This window comes from Chaetodon trifascialis, chromosome 4 (genome assembly GCF_039877785.1).
Source record: "Chaetodon trifascialis isolate fChaTrf1 chromosome 4, fChaTrf1.hap1, whole genome shotgun sequence".
Lineage (NCBI taxonomy): Eukaryota > Metazoa > Chordata > Actinopteri > Chaetodontiformes > Chaetodontidae > Chaetodon > Chaetodon trifascialis.
Window position 1 is genome coordinate 5652418 of NC_092059.1, and position 22945 is coordinate 5675362.

A 22945-nucleotide genomic window follows, 5' to 3' on the forward strand; every position below is an offset into this window, starting at 1 on the left:
TGGCACTTGCAACATTTGTACAATATACCCAAAATTTATGTTATTTGTAATAACATTGTAAAATCTGGTGATTTTTTTGAGAAAGTAGTTTTTGTAGTGAAAACATATTGATTATTAGTTTGTATATTACATAAATCTTCTTTGAAGCGCAATTGTATGTATGTATGTATGTATGTATGTATGTATGTATGTATGTATGTATGTATGTATTATTATTATTATTATTATTATTATTATTATTATTATTATTATTATTATTATTGCTGTGGATGTTATTTACTCTGTGTATACACATTTAATTTAGATCTTTTAGAATAGTTGTAATATGAGGAATGTCTGTCTTAGAATACTGCGAGGCAGCAGACTGGCTGTATGATTATTTAATTGCTAATAATATGTACAAAGTAGCGACTTTTTCTATCATGATGAAGGCCCTAAAAATAGACTGTGATACAAGGACCCTCCTCAAGGTAGGCCCTCAGGTAAAGAGCCGTGTATTTTATTTAGTGTGAATAGTTGTAATTTTTACGAACAGAGCTGAGGAAACTGGATGCTGCAGCACCGCCTCCTCTGTGGGGGATCAGGGTGGATGCGGATGTTGATATCGTCGCTGTCACATGACAGCTGCGTCTGCGAACCAGGAAGTGAGAGGGCGGTGCTTTGTGAAGGACTGGTGGGCTGACAAAACAAGGTAGCGGCTGCTTATGATATATACCTCTGCAAAAATACAGTTCGGGTGCGTTTCATTTGAAAATTCACAGTGGTTTAGGTGTTTTTGTCGCCGATGTAGTCAACCTCTTTGCGTGTTCCGTGAAGCTAGCGGAGCTAATGCTAACAATAGCGGCTCTCTCAAGCTAGCAGGAACGTAACACAGAGGACAGCAGTTAGATTGGTTTTAGGAAAGGCCTCTGGGAGCTTCATGACTGTTAGCCCGGTGTAGCGGTAGCCAACACCGGTATCTGTCTTTAAACATGTGTTTCAACTCATTATTGTGGCGTTGTCTGATCACGTTTGTGGAGTTAACGTTAGCTGCCTCTGATGCTGTCTTAGCTAGCTAGCTGCCTGTTTGAAATGCTATGCATGCTATGTGAAAAGTATGTTCTAACTTGAAATGAGCAGAATCACAAACCTAAGATCAATGTTGTCATCTATGTGAATGTAATTAAGTCAGTGTTAGGTTGATATTAGCTTAAGTTCCTAAAATGAGTGTAATATGCATGTTTTGTCATTCAATGACTTTGGTTTCTGGGAAAGAAGGCTGAGTGCTTTGTAAATCAAACTTGGTGCCTTGTATTTATGAATGTACAATGGGCGTGTGTCTTATAATAAGTGCCTGCTTTGTTCTGTATGACAGCATCCACCATGACAGCCATCAAGCACGCTCTCCAGAGGGACATCTTCACACCCAACGATGAGCGCCTCCTCGGCATCGTGAACGTCTGTAAAGCAGGAAAGAAGAAGAAGAACTGCTTCTTGTGCGCCACAGGTACACGCGTTATGGCCACAGAAACAGCCGTAGACAAATATCAACGATAAAGTAAATGTCTAAAGTGATGTGTTTTTGTCTTTCAGTCACTACGGAGAGGCCCGTTCAGGTCAAAGTGGTTAAGGTGAAGAAATCTGACAAAGGGGACTTTTACAAACGGCAGCAGACCTGGGAGCTGCGAGATCTGACAGAAGTGGATGCCAAAGATGCGAGCAAGGTCAGAAAACTTTTTTCTCCCATAACCTCCCTCTGTCTCTTCCCTCCATCATTCAGGCCTCATATACTCTCTCTTTCCCTCATGGTTTAGGAAAATCCTGAGTTTGACCTTCACTTTGAGAAGGTGTACCGGTGGGTGGCCAGCAGCACCGCTGAGAAAAACTCCTTCATCTCCTGCATTTGGAAACTGAACCAGCGATACCTGAGGAAGAAGGTGGAGTTTGTGAATGTCAGTTCTCAGCTGCTGGAAGGTGTGGAAACGCTCTATTGTCACTGTAGCCACCTCCTGTGAGCGCATGCCTCTTTTCGTGATTTGATTATATTTATTTAAAGGCCTGTCTCTTTCTCTTAAACCAATGAGTGTTGATCCGAGTGTGTATCGGTCATGTTTGAGGTATTCTGATTTAGTCCAGAAGTGAGAGTTTGGGTTTATTTTATTTATTAATAGCACGTGTAAAAGAAGTATTCAGCTTCCTCTTTGTATCTTGGTTTGTGGTGTGGCTTTCTGTGTTAAATTCTTCTTTATTCTCACTTTTCTCTCTTAAACTTTCTCTGGCCAGAACTTCCTAAAGCGGAAGGTTGGTAGGACTTAACTTCCCCCCCTCCTCACTCTTCTCCATTGTTATCTCATGACCTCAAACTACCATCCTCATTAGAGCCCCTCACCTCCTCTGAGCCCCTTCTGTTTGAATTATGTGGCACTAAATATGGATGATGGGCATGATTCATTTTTTTCATCATAACACACATTTAGGTCATGTTTTTACCTCACGTTTAGCTTTTTTACCTGTCCATTCCACCTTAATTTATAGGATTATTTACTGACGTGTTCATTAAAGTACTCTGCCTCTAATTTGACTGTAAGCCTATGTTGTTTCATACTAAAGCAGAGTAAGGGGCAGTTGTTGTACTTTAATTTCATTTACAGAGGTCTGTCAGACTTTTATATCAGCCAGAATAAATGGAGTGCAATTAGCTGATAATAGCTATTTCAGATTATGATTATACTTTTTACATCGCTGGTAGAGAATGAGTCACTGGTGGTAAATGAGTACAATTTATAATCTATTTGAAACATGCTTTATCTGCCATTCTCTTTACTGAATGTATTGGTGTCTGTAGTTCTTACAAGAGTTGTGTAAGACCTGATGTGGTGGAAGATGCCAGAATGTGCCTTAAACTTTGCGCTCATGTCTTCAACGTGCATTTCCATCTCTTGTTTGTGGGACTAGAGTCGGTGCCGAGTGGTGAGAGTCAGAGTGTTGCTGGGGGCGATGAGGACGCCCTGGATGACTACCAGGAGCTGAGCACCCGTGAAGAGCAGGACATCGAGAGCATGATGGAGATGTGTGAATACGCCATCTCCAATGCTGAGGCTTTCGCAGAGCAGCTCTCCAGAGAGCTGCAGGTTCTAGATGGGGTGAGTGGATCTCAATGATTGGAAAAAAGGTTTAAACATAGCAGTACATTAATCACCTCATATTTCCTACTTTAAGGCCAATATACAGTCCATCATGGCTTCAGAGAAGCAGGTCAACATCCTGATGCAGCTGCTGGATGAGGCGCTGGGTGAGGTGGACACCATCGAGGGAAAGCTGAGCAGCTATGAGGAGATGCTCCAGAGCGTCAAGGAGCAGATGGACCAGATCTCACAGAGCAACCGCCTCATCCAGATCAGCAACACCAACAACAGCAAACTGCTGGATGAGATCCAGTTCTTAGTGGTGAGGAGCACATTTGAATTCTGTGATAATGACTGAAGCCGGAAGAAACCACAGGGTTCATTAGTTAAACATTAATAATAGAATAACATCTAAATGTAGACATTAGCTTGGTTGACATGTGTCTTTCCTCATGTAGAACTACATGGACTTGTCAAAGGGACACATCAGAGCATTGCAGGAGGGAGACCTGACCTCCCCGAAAGGTATTGAGGCCTGCATCAATGCCTCTGAGGCTCTTCTGCAGTGCATGAACGTGGCCCTTCGACCAGGTTAGTTTACACATGTATGCATAGTACACATGAGTATTCTGATTGTCTATAAAAGCTGAGTTTTTTCCTCTCCTGTGAACGCCTTCCTGAAATTAGTAATCAAATCAAAGTGTTGTTATTTTCCTCCCACAGGCCACGACAAGCTGATGGCTGTTACACAGCAGCAGCTCCTGTTCGCTGAGCTGAGAGACACGTTCGCTCGCCGCCTCACCAATCACCTCAACAATGTGTTTGTGCACCAGGTAACAGGCACACCATCATTAAGGAAACGAATATGATTGAAAGCGTTTGGTATAGCGTTACTCTGCTTTCTAAGCCCTAGTCCACACATACTCGGGTGTTTCTGAAAAGGGGGTTTTTCCTCCTTGGCAAAAACACAATTCAAGTTCTTTACATACTAGCAGGTGGAGATACAACCCGAGCCTAAAGCCATGATGGCCAGCCGGTTTCTGGTAGTCTACTAGAGGTCCAAACCCTATATTACAAATCCTGCTATGGCGAAGGCGGGTCATTCCTTTTGACATACGTGTGCACATGTGGACTAGGCATAAGTTATAGTTTCAGTTGGAAAATCCTGTCAGGATGTATTTGACTTATTTACTGTCTGATGGCCACATTGGTCCCTATTCGAATACCTAGAAAAACATCTAGAAACAGTGGTGGGAAGTAAGTAAAAAAGTTGTATGGTGATCCTGAGGAGGGGGCCCGACCCCTATGTTGGGAACCACTGAAACAAACTACAAAGTAGTAGTAGATCTGTAAATTAGATAAAAGTAACTTCAACTTCCTCAACCAGACTCAACAGTAAAATGCTGCAGATGAAACTTCTGATACTTTCAGTACATTTTGCTAACTTAGCATATGAGGTGTCGTCTCACACCTTGCCGTTATGAGTCTGCTCTCAGGGAGGGCTGCACTCTCCCCTCTTCTTTTCCAGGCTCTCTCCCTCTCCCCCACTTCGTGGACTTCCTGTTTAGCCTGGACTCTCTTCCTGAGCTTCCTACTGTTGTTTCCTTCTCGTTGTTTCCCTCCTTTTCCTGACTCTCTGTGTTGCTCACTTTGAATCATCCCACTCTGCTCTGTGTCTCTGTGTCAGTTCAACCACTTCAGTCACTTCAAAATGACCATCCCTCAGTTCTATAGGTCCTCCTGTCTGTCACTTCCAGTGAGTACCCTCACAGCAACCCCCACTTGCTCCCTCTTTGCTAATGTTCGACCTCTCACACCTCGCTCCCACTTACATGTCATCACATCAGAGACCTCAGGCCTCCCACAGCCCGCCATTTATTGCATGGGATATGTTTCTAACTACTTACATCTCTCATCCCATCTCAAAAGCCCAAGAGGCACCGCTCATCTCTCTCCTCCTTCACAAACTGTCTGCTCTCAGCTAAGGGCTTTCTTGGGTTTGGGTGCTAACTTGGCTTTGTTGCAAAAGGCCTCATCATAAAATCCTGTGCCTGTCTGCTCTGCCTGCATGTCTTGTATCTACAAGCAATAGGTTCTGAACAAGATAACAATGAGGGGAAGTGAGGAGAGCATCAGTATGACAGTAAGAGTCGTGCTTTTCAATTAGCTTGTCGATAAGTTGAGCCGAAGAAGTGGTGGAATTTTGAATTGAGCAGTATGTTGTTGACCTTGGAAACATCTGGTGTCGTTGTGATTTGAGGAAACTTATTGAGTGTTTGTGTGTGTACAGAAAGATGGAGTGGGACTTGCTGTTAGGTTTGTCTATACTGACTCTTATTGAATAGTTTTTGCCCCTAATTTTGCCCCTAACTCTTGTCATTCAGGGCCACGACCAGAGCTCCACCCTGTCGCAGCACACAGCTGAGCTGACCCTGCCCAAACACAGCCCCCTCCACAGGGACCTGCTGCGCTACGCCAAGCTCATGGAGTGGCTGAAGAACACCCACAGGGAGAAGTACGAGGGCCTGTCCAGGGTCAGTGCTGTCACAGAATACTTACAGGAACATCAGGAATATATTCACTCACATTCTTGCCCTGACTTTCATGAGAAGATTGATATCATTCATTGTTGAATCATTCATTAAGACTTAAAACACGTTTTGAACCCAAACATCTAAACAAATGTCATCTCCCCTTTTCAGACTTATGTTGACTATATGAGCAGATTATATGAACGAGAAATTAAAGACTTCTTTGAGGTAGCCAAGATAAAGATGGCGGGTACATCCAAGGAGGCCAAGGGCAAGTTTGGTAAGAGCTCTGATTCACAGATGTGTTAAAGCACAGACAGGAAGCCTGTTTGTCTTTATGTTATTGTGTGTGGTTAGGATTTTTTAGTAGCATCTGTTTGTCTTTTTCTGCCTTTTTTGTAACATGTAGTGGACTGAAAGGCGATGAGAGTTTCACAGCGTCTTTAGTTGATTTTGTGCAGTATTTGTTTTGTACCCTCACACAGATGTTAGTGGAATATTCATGTATAAATAAGGAAACAAGGCCTTGTTCTTTTACAGCCTTTCCTGCATCACATCTGTTACCAGAAAACATATTTTCCCAACTAATGTGTGCTTCCAAAGAGCTGCCTCTTGTTCTACCTTCTGACGATATCTGTTTTTCTCTTACAAGGACCTCACACGTTCAGCTCTCTTTTGAATATTTCAAATCTTGATAGGAATCTTGGTTGAGCTTTGGTTTTGGCAGAATTATAGAACTCTGCTTCCTGCATCCTGTATTAGCTTTTCCTGCTGAAAACAAACAAACAAACAAACCAACAAAAAAGAAAGAAAACTCTTTGTTTTCAAGAGGTTTGTCCGAGCTACGAGCATACCCAAGCCACTGCAGTGCACGTCAGCATATATGTGACTTTGTACATCTAACATCTAGCCTCACCCCTCTCATGCTGCATGTGTAAAGCCTAACCTGTCTCTGTCTCTGATGCCTGCCTTTTTAACTGGCTGCAGCCACGCTTCCGCGGAAAGAGAGTGCACTCAAACAGGAAACGGAAAGTAAGTATGACATTTGGACAGAGCCATTCCACTGTCAATGACCCACTCTGCTTCTTACCACTGTGCCTTACAAAGCCGCACTAAGAGGAATCCTTTGCTCAAAGCCCTTTGCTACCCCGATACGTACAACTTTAAGCTCTGCCAGCCGTTACCTCGCCATGTACCTGGTTGGTTTGTCTTCACAGTGCAGCTGAATGCCTCATGACATATTCTGATTCTATGATGAACGCCTAAAAAAAAGCTAACCATTGATATCTGTGCTATGTTTGCTCATTCGACTGTCCAGTTTTTCTGAATAGCGTCTTGATTGACTCACGCATGTCTGTAGTTTGACGTGATGTTGAACCCTGCTGTGTTTGTCGTGCTGTGTTAGGCCTTCACGGCAGCTCTGGGAAGCTTACAGGCTCTACCTCGAGCCTGAACAAGCTGACAGTGCAGGGCTCCAACAGCCGCCGTTCCCAGTCTTCCTCCCTGCTGGACATGGGCAACATGTCCGCCTCAGACCTGGACGTGGCCGACAGGACCAAGTTTGACAAGGTGACGAAAGAGGGCAAAGATTTGAAATGGAAATAAAGCTGTGTGTGCACATGTCGCTCTGTACTGGGGGATTAAATGGACGGTGTCTCTTTGCAGATATTTGAGCAGGTCCTCAGCGAGCTGGAGCCTCTGTGTCTCGCTGAACAAGACTTCATCAGCAAGTTCTTTAAGCTGCAGCAGCACCCGACAGTGACACCCCCTCTCGCTCAGGTAAGTCTCTGATCAGATATGGGAAATGGTTAAAATCCAAAGTAGGGTTGTTCTGTTATCGATACCAGTATCAGAAATGTCTCTAAAATTCTGGATTGGTGTCAGTGAGTATGAGAGTCTATGCACTGATCCGATATCACAGAATTTATTAGCAGCAAAACAAGATCCAGGTACTTCCCAGCAGCATCCCATACACCAGCATCCAACTCAACAGATTTATTACTGCAGGAGTAGCCAAAATCCATAAACCGCAACTTAAAACACATCAGAGAAGTTACATTTGTCCTTTGTGTGTCTGTTAGGTGTCAGATCTGCTGTTGTTTTGCAGGTTTGACTGTCAAAGTAAACAGTAAAAGAAAGCTGTGTGGGATTCACTGTCTGTATGCTTTAGTTCATGTTTAACCTGAGCCAGACCGTACAATGATGGCAGTCACCTCACATCCATATAGGGTCGGTCGTACACAGCAGTTTAGTACTTTTCATTGCTTAATATTAGCCAAAGGTATCAGAACATCTCTAATCAGAAAGAACAGCATTACTTCACTTTACATTAGTTGCTGCACTCGTGTGGTGGCGTTGGATCGGAGCACTTTCTCGCCTGAAAGCATGTTTTCAGTCACAGCATCAGTCCTTTTTCTGGATTTGTCATGTTTTATGCCTCTTTTCTCGTCAGCCCGAAATGGAGGAATCAGATGGAGGCACGCCGTCTCGAATGCCTCCTCAGGCTGAACACAGACACTCCCTGTCATCAGAGTGAGTAGCTGCACATCACCGCTGCAGATACAACCCGTCTCCACTGCCACAAACACTCATGTTTTCTACGAATCGCTCCCCTCTCCTTGTTTCACTTGTCACCACTTTTGTTTTTTTTACCCCTCAACTTTCTGTCTCTTCTTCTCATGACTCAAGGAAAGACTTGGTGCGGCTGATGATGAATAAAATCTTCCAGAGCATCGAGACGGAGCTCAACAGTCTCATCGCTCTGGGCGACAAGATCGACAGCTTCAACTCTCTGTACATGCTGGTGAAGATGAGTCACCATGTGTGGACAGCTGAGAACGTTGACCCGGCCTCTTACCTCAGCACTACTTTGGGAAATGTGCTGGTCACCGTCAAGAGGAACTTTGACAAATGCATTGTGAGTAGAGGCCAAATGATGAGGAGAACTTTTCATTCGTGCTTTTAAGTGAAGGCCTTATACATGTGTTGAATTTAATACAACCTGTCGTTTCCTCACAGTCTGGTCAGATCAGGCAGATGGAGGAAGTGAAGATTTCTAAGAAAAGCAAAGTTGGTATCCTGCCTTTTGTGACTGGCTTTGAGGAGTTCGCTGAGCTTGCTGAAACAATCTTCCGTAACGCAGAGCGCAGAGGGGACCTGGACAAAGCTTATGTCAAACTTATCAGGGCTGTCTTCATGAACGGTGAGTCCAGTGGCCAAGTAAAGCTCCCACGCATTGACATTTGACGATTTGTGTGGTTCTCATTATCATTTGTCCTTTCAGTGGAGAAGGTGGCCAGTGAAAGCCAGAAGACGCCGCGGGACGTTGTCATGATGGAGAATTTCCATCACATCTTTTCCACGCTGTCACGTCTGAAGATCTCCTGCCTGGACGCAGAGAGGCGAGAGGCCAAGCACAAATACACGGACCATCTGCAGTCCTATGTCATCAACTCTCTGGGCCAACCTCTAGAAAAACTCAATGTAAGATGTATTACATGTTGTCATGCTCCTGGACATGAGCAGCGGTATAGAGGATGTGCAGGATATGCATCACAGGTTAACTGTTACCTCCCTCCTGCAGCATTTCTTTGAAGGAGTCGAGGCACGTGTTGCCCAGGGAGTTCGTGAGGAGGAGGTGAGCTACCAGCTGGCCTTCAACAAACAAGAGCTGCGTAAAGTTATCAAGGAGTATCCTGGCAAAGAGGTGAAAAAGGGACTGGACAACCTTTACAAGAAGGTGGACAAACATCTGTGTGAAGAAGAAAGTCTGCTACAGGTGAGAGATTCAAAGTTTTTAGGGGAAGCTGCTCAGCTGGTCGGTGGCGTTACATTTCCTCATCCCCTCACTGAACTTCCTGCTTTACTCCACCAGGTGGTGTGGCACTCCATGCAAGATGAGTTCATCCGTCAGTACAAGCACTTTGAAGATTTGATCGGCAGATGCTACCCTGGATCTGGAATCACCATGGAGTTTACTATCCAGGACATGCTGGAGTACTTCTCCAGCATTGCTCAGTCTCATTAGTGTAGCTGCTATGCACCGTTTCAAGAGTAATTCACTCCTGCCTCACACTGGCTGATGATACACTGCTACTCACAAACTACCCTGTTTAATGGACAATGAACATTTCGCCTGTTGCGGCTCTGTGTATTTTAATGAAAGGGATTTGTACATTGGACTGTGGTGCAGACATGTCTGCACTGTGTGTGTGCCTGTTCTCTGAGATTCAACAACTCTGCTCGAAATACTTTTGTTTGTTATATTTTTGTTATTTCTTTATGCCATATGTACATAATAAATTAGCAGTTGCCGACCCATTCAGGCCTTGTTTTATCGCTAAGCACATGACACCGCCCTCCGCCTTATGTGCGGCCAACGCCGGCGCACAAAACACGCGGCCCTCCCCAGATGTTCCACGGAGTCTCACTTCCATGGTGACGAATCCAAACCGGAGCTCATCGGCGCTCTTTTCAAACGCCTTTACCGCGAAACATGTCAACTCGGCAGTAACTGATTATCCAACTTTAACGGAAAACAAAATATAATGCCACAAGGAGCCTAGAGCAAGTTAATTATCCAAAGGAGACATTAATGTCGGTGATGTAGAGCCAAGTTGACGTTAGTCAGGCTAACGTTAGCTGTCTCCAGACAAGGTAAGTTGAGGCAAACTCCATGAGATTTAAAGCTAGCTAGTTAACTGGTTAACGGCGAGCAAACGGCGCTGACTAGCTAGCCAGTGCGACTTATTGTCTCTCAAAAGCCGGTGAGTTGACAGTTAATGGTAGCTCATTAGTTATCCGTGCATCATGCTAATATTGGCTTATTAGCGTGTAAGCTAGCTATGTAACGTTAGCCAATATTCTGGACCTAGCTAACTGTTAGCAAGCTGAACAGATAGTTAGCCATAGTTCGATACCCTTTTAACCCAGCACAGGTCTTAACAACGTTTCACATTATTGTAAGTATCTGATGTAACCGTTGCTTTGTTGTGTTATGGTAACTTCAGAGCCATGAGCAAGACCGCAGAGAGGAAATTCGCCAATTTGAGGAAGCGTCTGGATCAGCTGGGCTACCGGCAGCCACTGGGGATCGAGTCACTGCCACTAGTGGAGAAATTGTTCAGGTAATACCTGTAGCTCCTCTGCACCTGCTCTCCTTCATCCTTACCTGTCAGCCGGTCAGTTACAGCTGATGAGATGTCGCTCAGACACATCTTCCTCTGTGTTACAGTGACCTGCTCCACACAACTGAGAGCCTGCGCAATGCCAAACTGTCAGCAGGGAAAACCGAGAAAGAAAGCCGAAACTTTGATGCTCTTCTGGAGCCGTACAAGGCAGAGAACGCTCGGGTGGTCCGGGAGAACAATGAGCTGCACCAAGAGCTCCTCAAACTGAAGGAAGAGAAGGACCATGTCACCAGAGGTAAACTGGTCAACAGTTGGAACATTTCCGCACGTCCTTGACCCCCATTCACCAAAAACTGGTCTCTTGTTTCAGAGCTCAAGACCCGCCTCAGAAAACTGGACCACGAGACAACTGACTTGAAATTCTTAAATAATCAGTATGTGCACAAAGTTCGCTGCTTGGAGAGGGACAGCAAGGCTAAAGCTGAGCACATCCAGCAGCTGCAGGAGAAGAACATGCACGCTGTGGTGCAAACTCCAGGTGAGGCCGCGGCTCTGACCTGAGATCTGTGACAACACATTAAAAGTGATACTTGGTACAATTTTCAACTCAACCAAATGTTGATCATTAGTGAAGATTTGGATCCTCCTTTCCTCTCACCTACACCTTGGCAGGTGGAAAGAAGCGCAGCATCCCTTTCAGACGTCAGAGGATGCAGATTGATGAGCTCATACCTCCCTCCTCTACATCAGCTTATCCTGTGTCGCAGCCTGATGATCCGTACGTAGCTGATCTGCTGCAGCTGGCAGATGGAAGGTTTGTTTTCTTCTGTGACACCCGAGCAGCAGTATTGAGAGAGACTGTAACCTGTTGATTGAAGTGTTGCATTTGCGTTCCTGCTTCAGCGACTGTTTTGGTTTTTATTTCCAGAATTCAGGAGCTACAGGAAGAAATCATAAAGGTCCAGCTAGACCTTGAGAACGCTCAAGAATGTATAAAACACATAAACACCCAGGTAAGACATAAATTAACTAGATGCATTTCATACTATGACACGTTAAATGTTATCGCAGAAGTGACGAGATGTTACTCCTTTTAGGTGCAGGAGAGAGACAAAGAGATTGAGCGTCTGAATCATGCTCTTCAGGGAGGACGACCACACGATGTAATTTCCCTCGAGGCTCAGAACATCAGCAATGAGAAACTGATTGCCCATCTTAACCTTCAGGCAAGCATATGATGTGTGAATACATGTGGTATATTTCTGAAACGTGGGGCGCTCAGAGATCCTTCAGCAGAGAGCTGCACCTGTTCCTGTGGAAGGAAAGAGGTCTCCATGGCCGGCCAGCACCCGTCCTCCTGTGCGCTGACCGTTAGCTGCTGCTTTGTGTTACACAGATTGAGTACCTGCAGGAGACTAACAGGATGCTGGAGCAGAGGGTAGAGGGACTGCAGCAGAAGAAGAAGGACGCCTCCACCGAAGTGGCCAATCTGTCCTTAAAGAACCTGGAGCTGTGCGAAGAGCTGACGCACATAGACGACCTCGCCAAGCGGCTGGAGATGGACAAGGATCGCGTGTTGGAAACGGCTGACATGGAACTGCAAGAAACTAAAGTGAGAAAACAGGAACAAAGGCATGAAATGAAAATGTGCATTGACAGGCTGTGTGTCGGGTAACAGATGGTGAATTAAAGCAAATCTTTTCCCTCAACAGAAAGAAATTGAAAGGCAACAGAAAATCATCGAAGACTTGGAGGATATTATCACCAAATTAAGAAGGGTATGCACAGTAAACACTTTCTTATTATATCTCCTTGGAATAGAAGTGCATTTTTGTATATTATACACATTCTCCAGTGGACATGAACTGCTGCGCCTTATTAAAGGTCTGTCTGATGTTATACTACTACATAATCTGTTGGAAATGATTGAATTCAGGAGCAGTCTGAAGGGGACTTTGAAAAAGACCGTCTTAGAGACCAGCTGGTGGAGCTCAAAGAGCAGAACGAGAAAATGGAGGGACTGGTGAATTTCCTGGAGGAGGAGAAAATCAGGCTGCAGGACAAAATGGAGAAAACTATATCAGCTGGTAAGCAGCAGTTTGGTTGAAACCTGCTCTCACAGCAGCTCTTCATTGTGAACATTAATGCATTACTGACTTGTTGCTGTTTCCCAGACAAAGACCTGGTCCTGGAGTTGGAGACCATGCGAGCCAAATATGGTGTGTGCGGAAGGGAACGCTCCCCATCGCGTCTGGACGCATTTGTCAAGAGTCTAGAGGAGGAGAGGGATTATTATCGTCAGCAGGCTGAGTGCTACAAACGAGCCAGGGGGGCTGGTGGTCTGGATTTAAGCCCCAGTCGTAGTCCAGGCCGGGGCAGGAGCCCTTTGTCCAAAGGAGCGAGGGTAAGAGACGGCCCTTAAAAACAAAAAGCGGTTTCTGTGTTCATCAGATTTTCAGGTCATCCTCATAAAAGTGATGTAAAAATGATGTAATGGCCTCACATTGTCAGGGAGGTGCTACGGAGACAGAACGGCTCCGTTTGATAAAGGAAAGAGACGAGCTGAAGGCTGCTCTGCTGGACATCGAGAAGCACATGGAGGACTTCCAGGATAATGTGAAAACCCTCAGCAATGAGAGAGACCATTTCAGAATGCTGCTCAAACAAGTGAGGTTTTAAAACTTGTTTTCCACTCTTCAGTGTAAAGTATGCGTTAAAGGAGGATTTTCTTATTTCATTGTTTTTCCTCCACTTAGGCTCAAGAGGACCTAAAGCTGGCCCGCAGCTCGGATACGTCAGCCGACTTCTTGAAGCTGAAGGAGGAGATCAAACAGGCGGAAATCAAAATCCAGCAGATCAGCACTGAAAGAGACGCACTGACAGAGAGACTGAAGGTTAGTCGCAGAGTGATGTCTGCCGATGTGTTTGCTGAAGTGATGAGCTCTTGCCAGCGTGCTGCCTCTCTCAGAGGGCGTCTTCATACATGAGTGCATGTGTCCGATTTTTATGAAGTACAATTTGGCAATTTCCACAATATTACACGTTTCACAGTTGATTCCGTTTGTAACTGCTCTGGTCTGATGTTATGAAGGCCATGCATCATGCAGATGTCTTTTAACGTTTATTTTCTCTTCAGTCAGCTGACACCATGAAATCTACCAAAATAAAAGACATACAAACATTTCAAATCCACAACTTTCACAAAAAGTGTCTCTAATTAGATCCAAAAATAAGCCGTATATATTTTCAAATATATATTCAAAGTTACCTTTCTCAACATCTTATTTGTTGTGCTTTTAATTAGTTTTAATGACCATATGAATTCAAATATTTCTGAAATGATGACAGATAATAACAACAAACTTGAAACCAGGAATCTCAGCAGTAACTGTCCCCTGGACAGTTACACTGTTTTTAGTATTATTAACTTATTATTTAAGTTCCGTGATTCCCTCTGTGGGCTGCACGTTGGCGCAGCAGGTAGTGCGACTCCTGGGTCGGGCCTTTCTGTGTGAAGTTTGCATGTTCTTCCCGTGCATGCGTGGGTTCTCTCCCGGCTTCCTCCCACAGACCAAAAACATGCTCATTAGGTTAATTGGTGACTGTAAAATTGCCCCTAGGTGTGAATGTGAATGGCTGTGTGTTTGTGCCCTGCGATCGACTGGCAACCGGTCCAGGATGTACCCCGCCTCTCGCCCGTTGACGGCTGGGATAGGCTCCAGCACCCCCCGCAACCCCGAAAGGGATAGTCGATATAGAAAATGGATGGATGGATGGATGGATTCCCACTGTGTTCACTGAATTGCAGAGATCATAGGGTCCAACATTATAGCAAACTGAATATCTTTCAGTTTCAGACTGTTTGCACTTGAAAACATCACCTTGACAATTTTCAGTATTTTTGACATTTTAAATGACTAATCAGTTCATAAAAAAATCGTTCATCTTGGCTGAGGTGCTACATTGCTATCGGAAACTAGTTCCATAACTTAGTATGTGTTGAGCCTAAAGCACATAAATATTCAAACTTTTTGCAGGTTGCCCAGACTTCAGCTCTCACAGACAGACAAGCAGAGGAGAGGAGGACTCTGGAAAACGCCGTTAAGAGTGTAAGCAGCTGGATATTTAAATAAATTTGACCCGTGAAAAACGCTCATCATGTCTGAGGCCACGGTTATCAGGTCAGTGCTGTAACAGTGGTCCTAGCCGGGTTTGTGTTGCTTCACCTGGCACATTGTGCGTCTCGGTGTGTAGTTGGAGCGGGAGAGGTTAGAGCTGCGGGCGCAGGTGTGTCTGCTGAAGGAGAGCAGGGAGGCGATGGAGGACGAGCTCAAGGTTCGCTCTGCTGCTGTGGTCCAGAATGCAGAGGAGGTCGCCCAGCAGAGGGCCGAGTCTAATGCTCTGAGGTTTGTTTTCAAGAAAATGAATAACATGAGTGTGAAATGAAGTGTGCTGTGTGTATCTACAGTATCCAGTCCACTGCTGAGCCTGCCCTGTCTGTCTGTAGGCTGCTGCAGGAGCAAATGGAGCAGTCGCTGTCTGATACCCAGCACAGGCTGTCTGTGAAGATGAATGAGCTGCATGCTGCTCATGAGCAGATCGACAGACTGGAGGAGAGAATAGGTGAATCGGTGTTGATTTTTGTGGACTGCAGCCGTTGCAGTTGGTGTATCAGTGTGTGTTTTTCTGTGGCTGCGAGGCTGTTTGCTTGATTTTTGTTCTGTCTGACAGGGGAGCTGAGTCAGCAGGGCTCCAAGCACAAAGAGGAAGTGGCCGTTCTCCACAAGTCCATCTCCGCCCTGGACAGAGAGAAAGACGCTCTGCAGGATGAGGTGGACCAAAAGACGGAACAGCTGGTTGTTCTCCAGGAGGAGGACTCTAAAAAGGTAGTCATGACCAAGAGTTATAGTATTTTTAGAATGAAATTCAACATTTTTGTTGCAGTTCAGGGAACAGAAGGAGGGAGGTTTGCACTAAAATGGCTCTAACCTGGAAAGAAACCCACTTTGACTCATTTAGACTGCTGAAGCCTCGTTTTAACATTTATTTTGAGGACTGTGGATTCAGACCAGGAACTCCTTCAGTGTATATATGAACAAATGAGTATTAAGATCTTGTAACTGAAAGATGAGCTATGCTGAAAGAGTATTAATGAGGCATAATTCTTTGTCATCTCCAGGAAAAGACCCTTGAAGACATTAGACTTACAGTCACAAACATGGACAACTCAATAGCGTGAGTATTGTGCTCCCAAAGCTCAAAACTGATACTCATGAATTCGTCTTATTAAGCAGCAGTGATCGTTCTCTTATGGTGACGTCGATGTGCAATCCTCGCAGTCAGCTGCAGGGGGCGTTAAACAGCCGCGAGAGGGAAATAAGCAGCCTGAGGAGGCAGCTGGATGCCTGTCAGGATGAGCTGGCCGCACTCAGGAGAGACAAAGAAATCACAATCAGAGAGAACAGGAGGCTGCAAGATGACCTGACGACAATGACCAGAGAGAACCAAGTACGTAGAAAACATTCGTCACTGGTCAGTCATCGTTTCCTCTGTGTCGTGTAAGTGAAGGAAACGACGAAGAAGTGACACCGTCTCCTGTTTCCACTGTCTGTGCAGGCTGTGCATGTGGAGATGGAGGAGGCTTTGCATGAGAAGGACGAGCTGAAGCTGAGGGTCCACTCTTACATCTCCGAAGTGTCCAGAATAGAGAAGCTGATGGCCACAAAGGCAAGAGAAAGCTTAACTCCTACAGCTGCTTCAGGCTCTCTATCACAGACGCTGACAGACGGTTCTGATGCTCTGGACATCCTGCACGCCCTCTGCCAGCTGACAGCTGTGTGTTGACCCACAGGAGCAGGAGAACAGGGAGCTGCTGGATCGTTTCAGGATGGCCCACTCCGAGGTGGAGGAGCGGGAGCAGAAGCTGCAGCAGGCTGAAGGCCTCACAAACTCCATCCGCCTGGAGCTGCTGTCTTCAGACTCAGAGCGCAGACACCTCCGCGATACTGTCAGCCACCAGGAGAGAGAAATCCAGCAGGTGAGGCGTGGGAAGGCGCACGCAGCTCGCCATTATGGAGGAAAACATGCTGGGTTTGGTGATAATGTCTGATTATACATGACACCAGAACACTGAGAGTCGTTTGCACCAGCGTGTGATTAACGTACCCTTCACCCTGTCGTTTACGAAGCATTTGCAGGCCGTGCAGGCGTACGAGGCCCAAGTGTCCTCGCTGGCTCGTGGGATGTCCCGACTGGAGGAGGAGCTACACAGAGCAAAGGAGGAGAAAGCCGCTCTCGTTTCGGATCTGGCATCTGTCAGGGAGCTCTGTGTCAAACTGGACTCTGGCAAGGAGCTCGCTGCCCGTCAGCTGACCTCCAGGAGCATGGATGTAGAGAGGGTGAGGCCCGATCACGCTCTGGTTTCACTCTGCCGATGTGCGAGCGGCAGCAGTTGTTTATTCTTTCTTTAAATACATCTGCATGTTTTCCAGGTGACAGGAGAACTGGAGGACGTTCGGTCAGAGGCAGAGCTGCTGAAGAAACAGCTGGCCAGCGAGAGGCTGACCGTCCGCAACCTCGAGACGCTGCTGTCCACCAATCGGCAGAAGGAGTTCCAAACCCACCTGACAGCCAGCGAGAGGGAGTCTGAGCTGAAGCTCCTTCGCGATCGGCTGACCCTGGCCGACAGCAAAACGTAACAAATCCAATTCAATACGTCAGCTCCAACTGTTAGAGTGGTTTTCCTGTCAAACGGCTGATTACGATTCGTTTGCGTGTGCACGTACAGCACGGAGCATGTCAGGGAGGTGTCCCAGCTCCGCGGCAAAGTCTCTCAGCTGCAGACGGAGATGGACGTCCTGAAGAGACAGCTGACCACCGAACGCTTTGAACGGTGAGCTGAAGGACTGTTGGTCTGTACGCCAACATGTCAGCTCATCATTTGGTTACTGTCTTTAATGTTTTCAGAAGCATTGCACTCGCAGTGTTATCGTCCCATATTAAGCCATTTTTAATAGGCTGCAAAACAAACTTTTAATCATTGTAGCAGCATATTATTAGGACATAAAGACATTACTGAAAATGTCTGTATTTACTCTGAATCAGCAAAAAGTGTCCTCTTTCAGCTGGACACTTGATCTGAAGAAAAAGGTTCAGATTATCTGTCTAAAAGGCCTTTTACTAACTGAAAATGATTTTTATGTACTCGTCTGATCTGAGCTCGATGTCTTCAGATTGTTTTGTGTGTCAGTCTAAAATCCAAAGACATTCAATTTACTCTCATGAGACAAAAAAACCCTTTCAGGTTAGAAGCTTGGGCCATTTTTGCTTTTAAAAAAAATGACTTCAACAATGTAATTATCCAAATTGTAATCACCTCAGTGTTCACAGTTTTAATACATGTTGCAGGTACAGGCAGCAGGTTTTGACCTCGTCTCATTGTCTCTGTCCTCAGTGAAAGGGCCGTCCAGGAGATGCGGAGACAGGGTCTGTCTTTCTCGTCCCTGCAGAGTTCGTCTCCTCTCAGCGTCTCCAGCAGCTCTCATCCCGTCTCCCCGGAACGCTCCATCCTCCGAACTCTTAACCGCTCCGCTGACAAGTCAGCAGACAGGTGAGGCTGTGGACGCGAAGCCTCGTCATGTTCGGTTTTAAATCCTGGAGTTTGGCTTTTTATTCCTAACATCAGAGAATCGCAGCTTTTGGAGCTGTGACTGTTTCTAAAAATGAATCGTTCTGATTTCACCAAAACGTGCTTTTCTTTCTCTTTTCAGAAGTGTGAGCTTCAGGGACTAACGACAGAGACGGACAAATGAAGGCACTGATGAGTGAGTCAGAAACCTCTAGGAGCTCTTGAAGTCTTGAGTCTGGACATGAGAGGCCTCCATAAGTATTAGTGCCACAGTAGATGCCAGTCCAGGCTGAGGCACTCAGGGTGAAATCATGTTTGGATGTTTACTGAAGCCAATGACAGTGCTAACACTTAAACACGTTGTCTTTCTTCAATCCAAACATCCGACTTCTCATCGACTCCACTTACACATCTGGATGTAAAGTGTCCTCTCTGTCACACAGTCTGATTAAAATTAGCATTCGGCTTGGAGAACGAGCTTCTCAGCAACTGAAACCTCACACATGTAGCAAAGCAGGTGTTCGTTTAGCCCTGTGTTTCTCTGTTATGCTTAATATTCATGTTTTTAATGATGTTTAAATTATTAAATTATTCACAGAATAAAGCCATTTAAAAATACACACGTTGCAGTGATGTACGTCACAAAAGCTGAACTTGTGTTTTATTACAAGGTAAATAGTCCAAAGTTATGGGAGAGATGGAGGGAGAGGCTGCGACACACGACAACAACGACATAAAAACAACAACAGGAGCTTGATTTAAACCCTGCAGCCCTGGAGTACATGGTATGTGTTTTAGCCTGCTAAACCACTGAATGCCCACTGAAGCCATTAACCCTTTACCTTCTCCAATGTGCAGAGGAAGAAACAAGCAAAATGTTTAAAAAGTTTGGTCTTTCCACCTTTACGCGTCCATCAATGTATACTGAAATGGTTCGTTTACTGTAACAGTGCATGACAGGAACATGGTGAAATTAGACAAGAGACTTTTTCTTTTGCGTCTGCAGCTGATTTCAAGCTTTAGTGGTTCTGAAGTCAAGTCTCTTCCCAACAATCAGCATTTTGCAACTATATTTGAACGTCTCAAGTAAAAATGTGTAACAGCTATCAAAATACTGTCTGTTCCCTAGGAATAAAAAATAATACAAAGATTCTCTATAAAAAATAATCTCCGAGCTATCAAACGTTGCTCTCTTAATGCCGGCAGTGTTCAGTGGTTGTGTTGGGGAGAGGATAAGTGAAGAGGGAAAAGTCTAAAATGTACTTGGGCAGGAGTTCCCTCAGTAGCTTCTGCGGTAAGCTGCACAGGTAGTAGTGTAACGTCTCTGCGGTGACCGGCTTGTACCACGTTTGCCTCTCTGGGAAGTGAACGTCGGGCGGCGCGCCGATGCGCTGCAGCACAAACTCCGCGTCGCCTTCGAGGTGCTCGTGGGAGCCGATGAAGTCATAGTTCACGGCGCAGGGTTGGCATAAGTTGTACACCGGCATCCAGTGCTCATTCATGCGCTCCACGTCCTCATCCAGCAAGTAATGGACGAACTCTGCGAAGGTCACGTCGTCTCCCGTCACGGACGCGTCCTTGGCGTGACCTTTCCTGTAGCGCTTTACGATCTCCACGCCGTACTTCTTCTGGTAGGACTGGATCTCTCCGAACTTGTTCCTGTACGCGGACAGCAGGCGCTCCATGGGCTCCCGCACGAACATGAACTTGAAGTAGTGCTTGAGGCGGTAGCGGATCTCCTCGGGCTTCAGAGAGGACAGGAACAGCAGGTCGCTTTGGTGGTTCATCTTGACGTTGATATCCACGTTCTCCAGAGCGCCGCTCAGAACCTTCAGAACCCGCTTCCAGTTGGAGCAGGCCACTTTGGGGACGTAGCAGTAGAGGAAGTGGTACTGGTCATTGACCAGGATGTGCTGCAGCAGCGTCTTCCTCTGCAGGGGGCTCAGGGACCAGATGCTGTGGGGCATGTTCTTCTGGCTGCACACGGTCCTGATGGTCCGGTTACGGATCTCCTGGAGGATCTGAATGCGAACGCAGATCAGTGACTTAAATGTAAGTTCCACTGTTTTTATACATGAACATCAGTTTACTCATCATGGTTTGTTTTATTCAGCATGTGAAAACAGCAGTTCGACAGGAAATAACCCTCATCGAGGTTTATCTTAGATCGAGTTTGGAGATTACAGATTGTATGAGAGAGCCTGCATACAGGCTGGAGGTGGAAAGTGACTCAACTTCAAAGTGACCAGATGTTTGGGAAAAAAACAGCTGGGAATAAACAACAAACACTGTTCATCACATTTACAACTTTTAGCCTGAACCTTGCAAAATTAAAATCCCCAAATTAAGATTGTGTTTTTGATGAGAACAATAACAAACCAGAAGTTTAACAGTAAAAGTATCTTGGTTGGTGTGTTTTTCCCCTCAGTCACGTAATCCTGTTTATGACACAGATTTTGACATATTGTGAAATATGCAAAACACTGGGCCGACTGGTTGTGTGGAAACCACCCAAAAAACCTCCAGCGGGACAACAAGGAGCACGACATTACTTCACCTGGGACTCCACGTCCACGGCGGCCGGGCTGTGTCTGCCAGCCTGCCGCATGAAGTCCAGCCGCTTGCCGCTTCCCCGGGGTGGAGGCGTCTCCATGCTGTTCAGCATTCCTTTCTCGATCATGAGCAGCAGGCCTCCGGATGCGACGATCACCAGAAACGTTAGCACCGACGGCAGCACCGCGGAGCTGCGGCGGCCGGAACCAGAGTTCACCGCTGTCCTAAAGTTTATAACGGAGCCGCTGCGCGCACCCCCGGCCCTTTTCATCCCGTAGTCCTGCCTGCGAGGAAGCATACTGTGTGTCTGTCCTCCCAACGTTGGCTTTTTAAAGTTAACTGTTTACTAACGTAACTACGTGAGGAAAATACAAACCCGCTGGTTACCTACCACGTACCCATAGTTAACTTCAAAAGTGCGTGAAGTCTGCGAGCGTCAGCGCAGCAACTTCCGTGTGGACTGTCAAAATAAAACCGCTTTGACGAACAAGTTGCAACATATTTGAGTAAAACAAACGACAAAAGAAAAATATTTACATTGAACACTTCAGGAGCAGTTCTCATTTTATTATAGGGTTTCAGCGGAGGAAAGAAATGTAAACTGATGTCACTATAATAATAGCAAAAACACGTCCAGGTTAACCTTTTCAAAATAAAATATCCCCCAGTGCATTCTAAGAACTAAATACAACATAAACGACATTTGTGAGGAAAGTAAACTCATGAAACATTTTGTCAAAATACCCTAACGTAGATATATTTGCAGTAAGAAACGTGCCTCCTTGTGTGTGTGAGCATAGTGCTCACAGGAGGAGGTGCTGTGTACGGGCTTGTCCTCAGCACCTCCTCCTTGGGGATCCTAAAGTGCCCCCATGCCAGCTGGGAGGTGTAGTGCAGCTCCTGTGTTATGGCTTTGCCTTAGCCTTTAGCCTGTCAGGGGATTCTCAGAGATTCCTCTGCCCTTATATACTTTCAAAGTTTTTCAAAATGTGGACTTTTACTCTTCTTCACTGTATAGTCTTAAAAGCTTTCAGATCACAGACACACTACATCTTGAGCTGCAACTAAATAATAATCACAATACTTAAGTTATAATGGTCCATTTAATGCTATTTTCAGCACTGATTGGAAACCTAACTGGTGCATGTGATCATTTTTAATCGTATGTCTTCACACTCTAAGATGTTGACACCTGAATCTCTGCAAAGTTTCCAGTAAAGCCAACAAAACAAGAACATATTGACACCGAGTGCAAACATTAAAACCAATGTACAGCAGTGTGACCAGACTGCACAGCATATATTTCTGCTTACTGTAATTACTTACGAATGGAAATACTCGGCCTGTATCAGTCTGGATGCTGTATCAGTTTTACAGCATAGCTGGCGCGAGCTAATTATATGAACTGCATTTGTGCCTGTATTTAACCTTGAATTTGTAAAGCCTATTACCATAAACCAGGGAAAACGGCTGCTTCTGTTAGTAATCCTTTTGCACACTTCCTGGAACACTTGGTTTATCTTCATCAGCAAATAATCTGTCAGAAAAATGTTCTCAATCTTGGTTTACGTTAAAATGCTCTCTTCAGAGTTAAAAGGGGTATTTTATGCTTTCGTGCCGTGCCTGCTATACAGGGCTAATGGGTTAAAACATACTTCTTAGTTCATGCTTTGAGACTTAGCTGCTAGAACAAGCTTTTCAGGCTTGGAGATTATCCACAGTTTACTTACTAAAGGTTATAGTCTGATCTCTGGAGCTCATTGTGGCTGCCCTTTCATGCAGAGATGTTTAAATAACGACCACACAGTTTTCTTTTGATAACATTTTGCTAGAGAACTTTATACTTATCTCAAGGGCTGCGTAATGATTATATTCAGTTTTGATCCATCTGCAGACCATTTTTTGATTCATTGTCTTTTCGTTAAAGTGAATACAATTGAGAAAAAATGTCTAATTTTGTGCAACCAACACTCCAAAACCCAAAGATGTCCAGTTTACAGT

At 45.3% G+C, this 22945-nt stretch overlaps 3 protein-coding genes across 10 annotated transcripts; 2 read left to right on the forward strand and 1 right to left on the reverse strand.

Annotated features, from left to right (window-relative positions):
* The first annotated feature begins 617 nt into the window (after positions 1-617).
* exoc1 (exocyst complex component 1) lies at positions 618-9955 on the forward strand. 7 transcript variants are annotated; one of them, XM_070960014.1, is made up of 21 exons: positions 623-691; positions 1355-1486; positions 1573-1703; positions 1794-1953; positions 2263-2280; positions 2935-3122; positions 3199-3426; positions 3563-3695; positions 3828-3937; positions 4792-4860; positions 5489-5638; positions 5807-5915; positions 6623-6667; positions 7041-7204; positions 7301-7414; positions 8088-8167; positions 8324-8552; positions 8654-8837; positions 8919-9118; positions 9219-9413; positions 9510-9955. In XM_070960014.1, exons 2-21 carry the CDS (start codon positions 1363-1365, stop codon positions 9660-9662), a joined length of 2784 nt encoding a protein of 927 aa, XP_070816115.1. In that variant the 5' UTR covers positions 623-691; positions 1355-1362; the 3' UTR covers positions 9663-9955. The 7 variants fall into 7 exon arrangements, with proteins under 7 accessions (XP_070816117.1, XP_070816115.1, XP_070816118.1 ...); XM_070960016.1 differs by lacking the exon at positions 6623-6667 and having other exon boundaries at positions 618-691; XM_070960017.1 differs by lacking the exon at positions 4792-4860.
* An 89-nt stretch (positions 9956-10044) lies between these two features.
* cep135 (centrosomal protein 135) lies at positions 10045-19009 on the forward strand. 2 transcript variants are annotated; one of them, XM_070960012.1, is made up of 26 exons: positions 10045-10291; positions 10645-10761; positions 10869-11059; positions 11135-11302; positions 11437-11578; positions 11693-11777; positions 11862-11990; positions 12161-12376; positions 12477-12542; positions 12701-12851; positions 12939-13168; positions 13276-13431; positions 13521-13658; positions 14802-14873; positions 15019-15170; positions 15272-15387; positions 15496-15650; positions 15944-15999; positions 16104-16272; positions 16381-16491; positions 16616-16801; positions 16953-17162; positions 17256-17458; positions 17552-17656; positions 18218-18373; positions 18534-19009. In XM_070960012.1, the coding sequence occupies exons 2-26, from the start codon at positions 10649-10651 to the stop codon at positions 18553-18555; spliced, it is 3498 nt and encodes a 1165-aa protein (XP_070816113.1). In that variant the 5' UTR covers positions 10045-10291; positions 10645-10648; the 3' UTR covers positions 18556-19009. The 2 variants fall into 2 exon arrangements, with proteins under 2 accessions (XP_070816113.1, XP_070816114.1); XM_070960013.1 differs by having other exon boundaries at positions 10280-10401.
* An 18-nt stretch (positions 19010-19027) lies between these two features.
* On the reverse strand, positions 19028-21366 carry chst14 (carbohydrate (N-acetylgalactosamine 4-0) sulfotransferase 14). The gene is made up of 2 exons (XM_070960022.1): positions 20949-21366; positions 19028-20412 (listed from the first exon to the last, which is right to left on the reverse strand). The coding sequence occupies exons 1-2, from the start codon at positions 21240-21242 to the stop codon at positions 19585-19587; spliced, it is 1122 nt and encodes a 373-aa protein (XP_070816123.1). The 5' UTR covers positions 21243-21366; the 3' UTR covers positions 19028-19584.
* Positions 21367-22945: the final 1579 nt, after the last annotated feature.

Excerpts from the sequence above, each read along its gene's own strand:
- chst14 (XM_070960022.1), bottom strand. The coding sequence starts at position 21,242 with ATGCTTCCTCGCAGGCAGGACTACGGGATGAAAAGGGCCGGGGGTGCG. Across the intron at positions 20,413-20,948 it reads CCGTGGACGTGGAGTCCCAG|ATCCTCCAGGAGATCCGTAA; the intron begins GTGAAGTAATGT and ends GTTCGCATTCAG.
- exoc1 (XM_070960014.1), top strand. The coding sequence starts at position 1,363 with ATGACAGCCATCAAGCACGCTCTCCAGAGGGACATCTTCACACCCAAC. Across the intron at positions 7,205-7,300 it reads ACAGGACCAAGTTTGACAAG|ATATTTGAGCAGGTCCTCAG; the intron begins GTGACGAAAGAG and ends GTCTCTTTGCAG. Across the intron at positions 8,168-8,323 it reads AGACACTCCCTGTCATCAGA|GAAAGACTTGGTGCGGCTGA; the intron begins GTGAGTAGCTGC and ends TCATGACTCAAG.
- cep135 (XM_070960012.1), top strand. The coding sequence starts at position 10,649 with ATGAGCAAGACCGCAGAGAGGAAATTCGCCAATTTGAGGAAGCGTCTG. Across the intron at positions 10,762-10,868 it reads CTAGTGGAGAAATTGTTCAG|TGACCTGCTCCACACAACTG; the intron begins GTAATACCTGTA and ends TCTGTGTTACAG. Across the intron at positions 16,492-16,615 it reads AGAAGCTGATGGCCACAAAG|GAGCAGGAGAACAGGGAGCT; the intron begins GCAAGAGAAAGC and ends GTTGACCCACAG.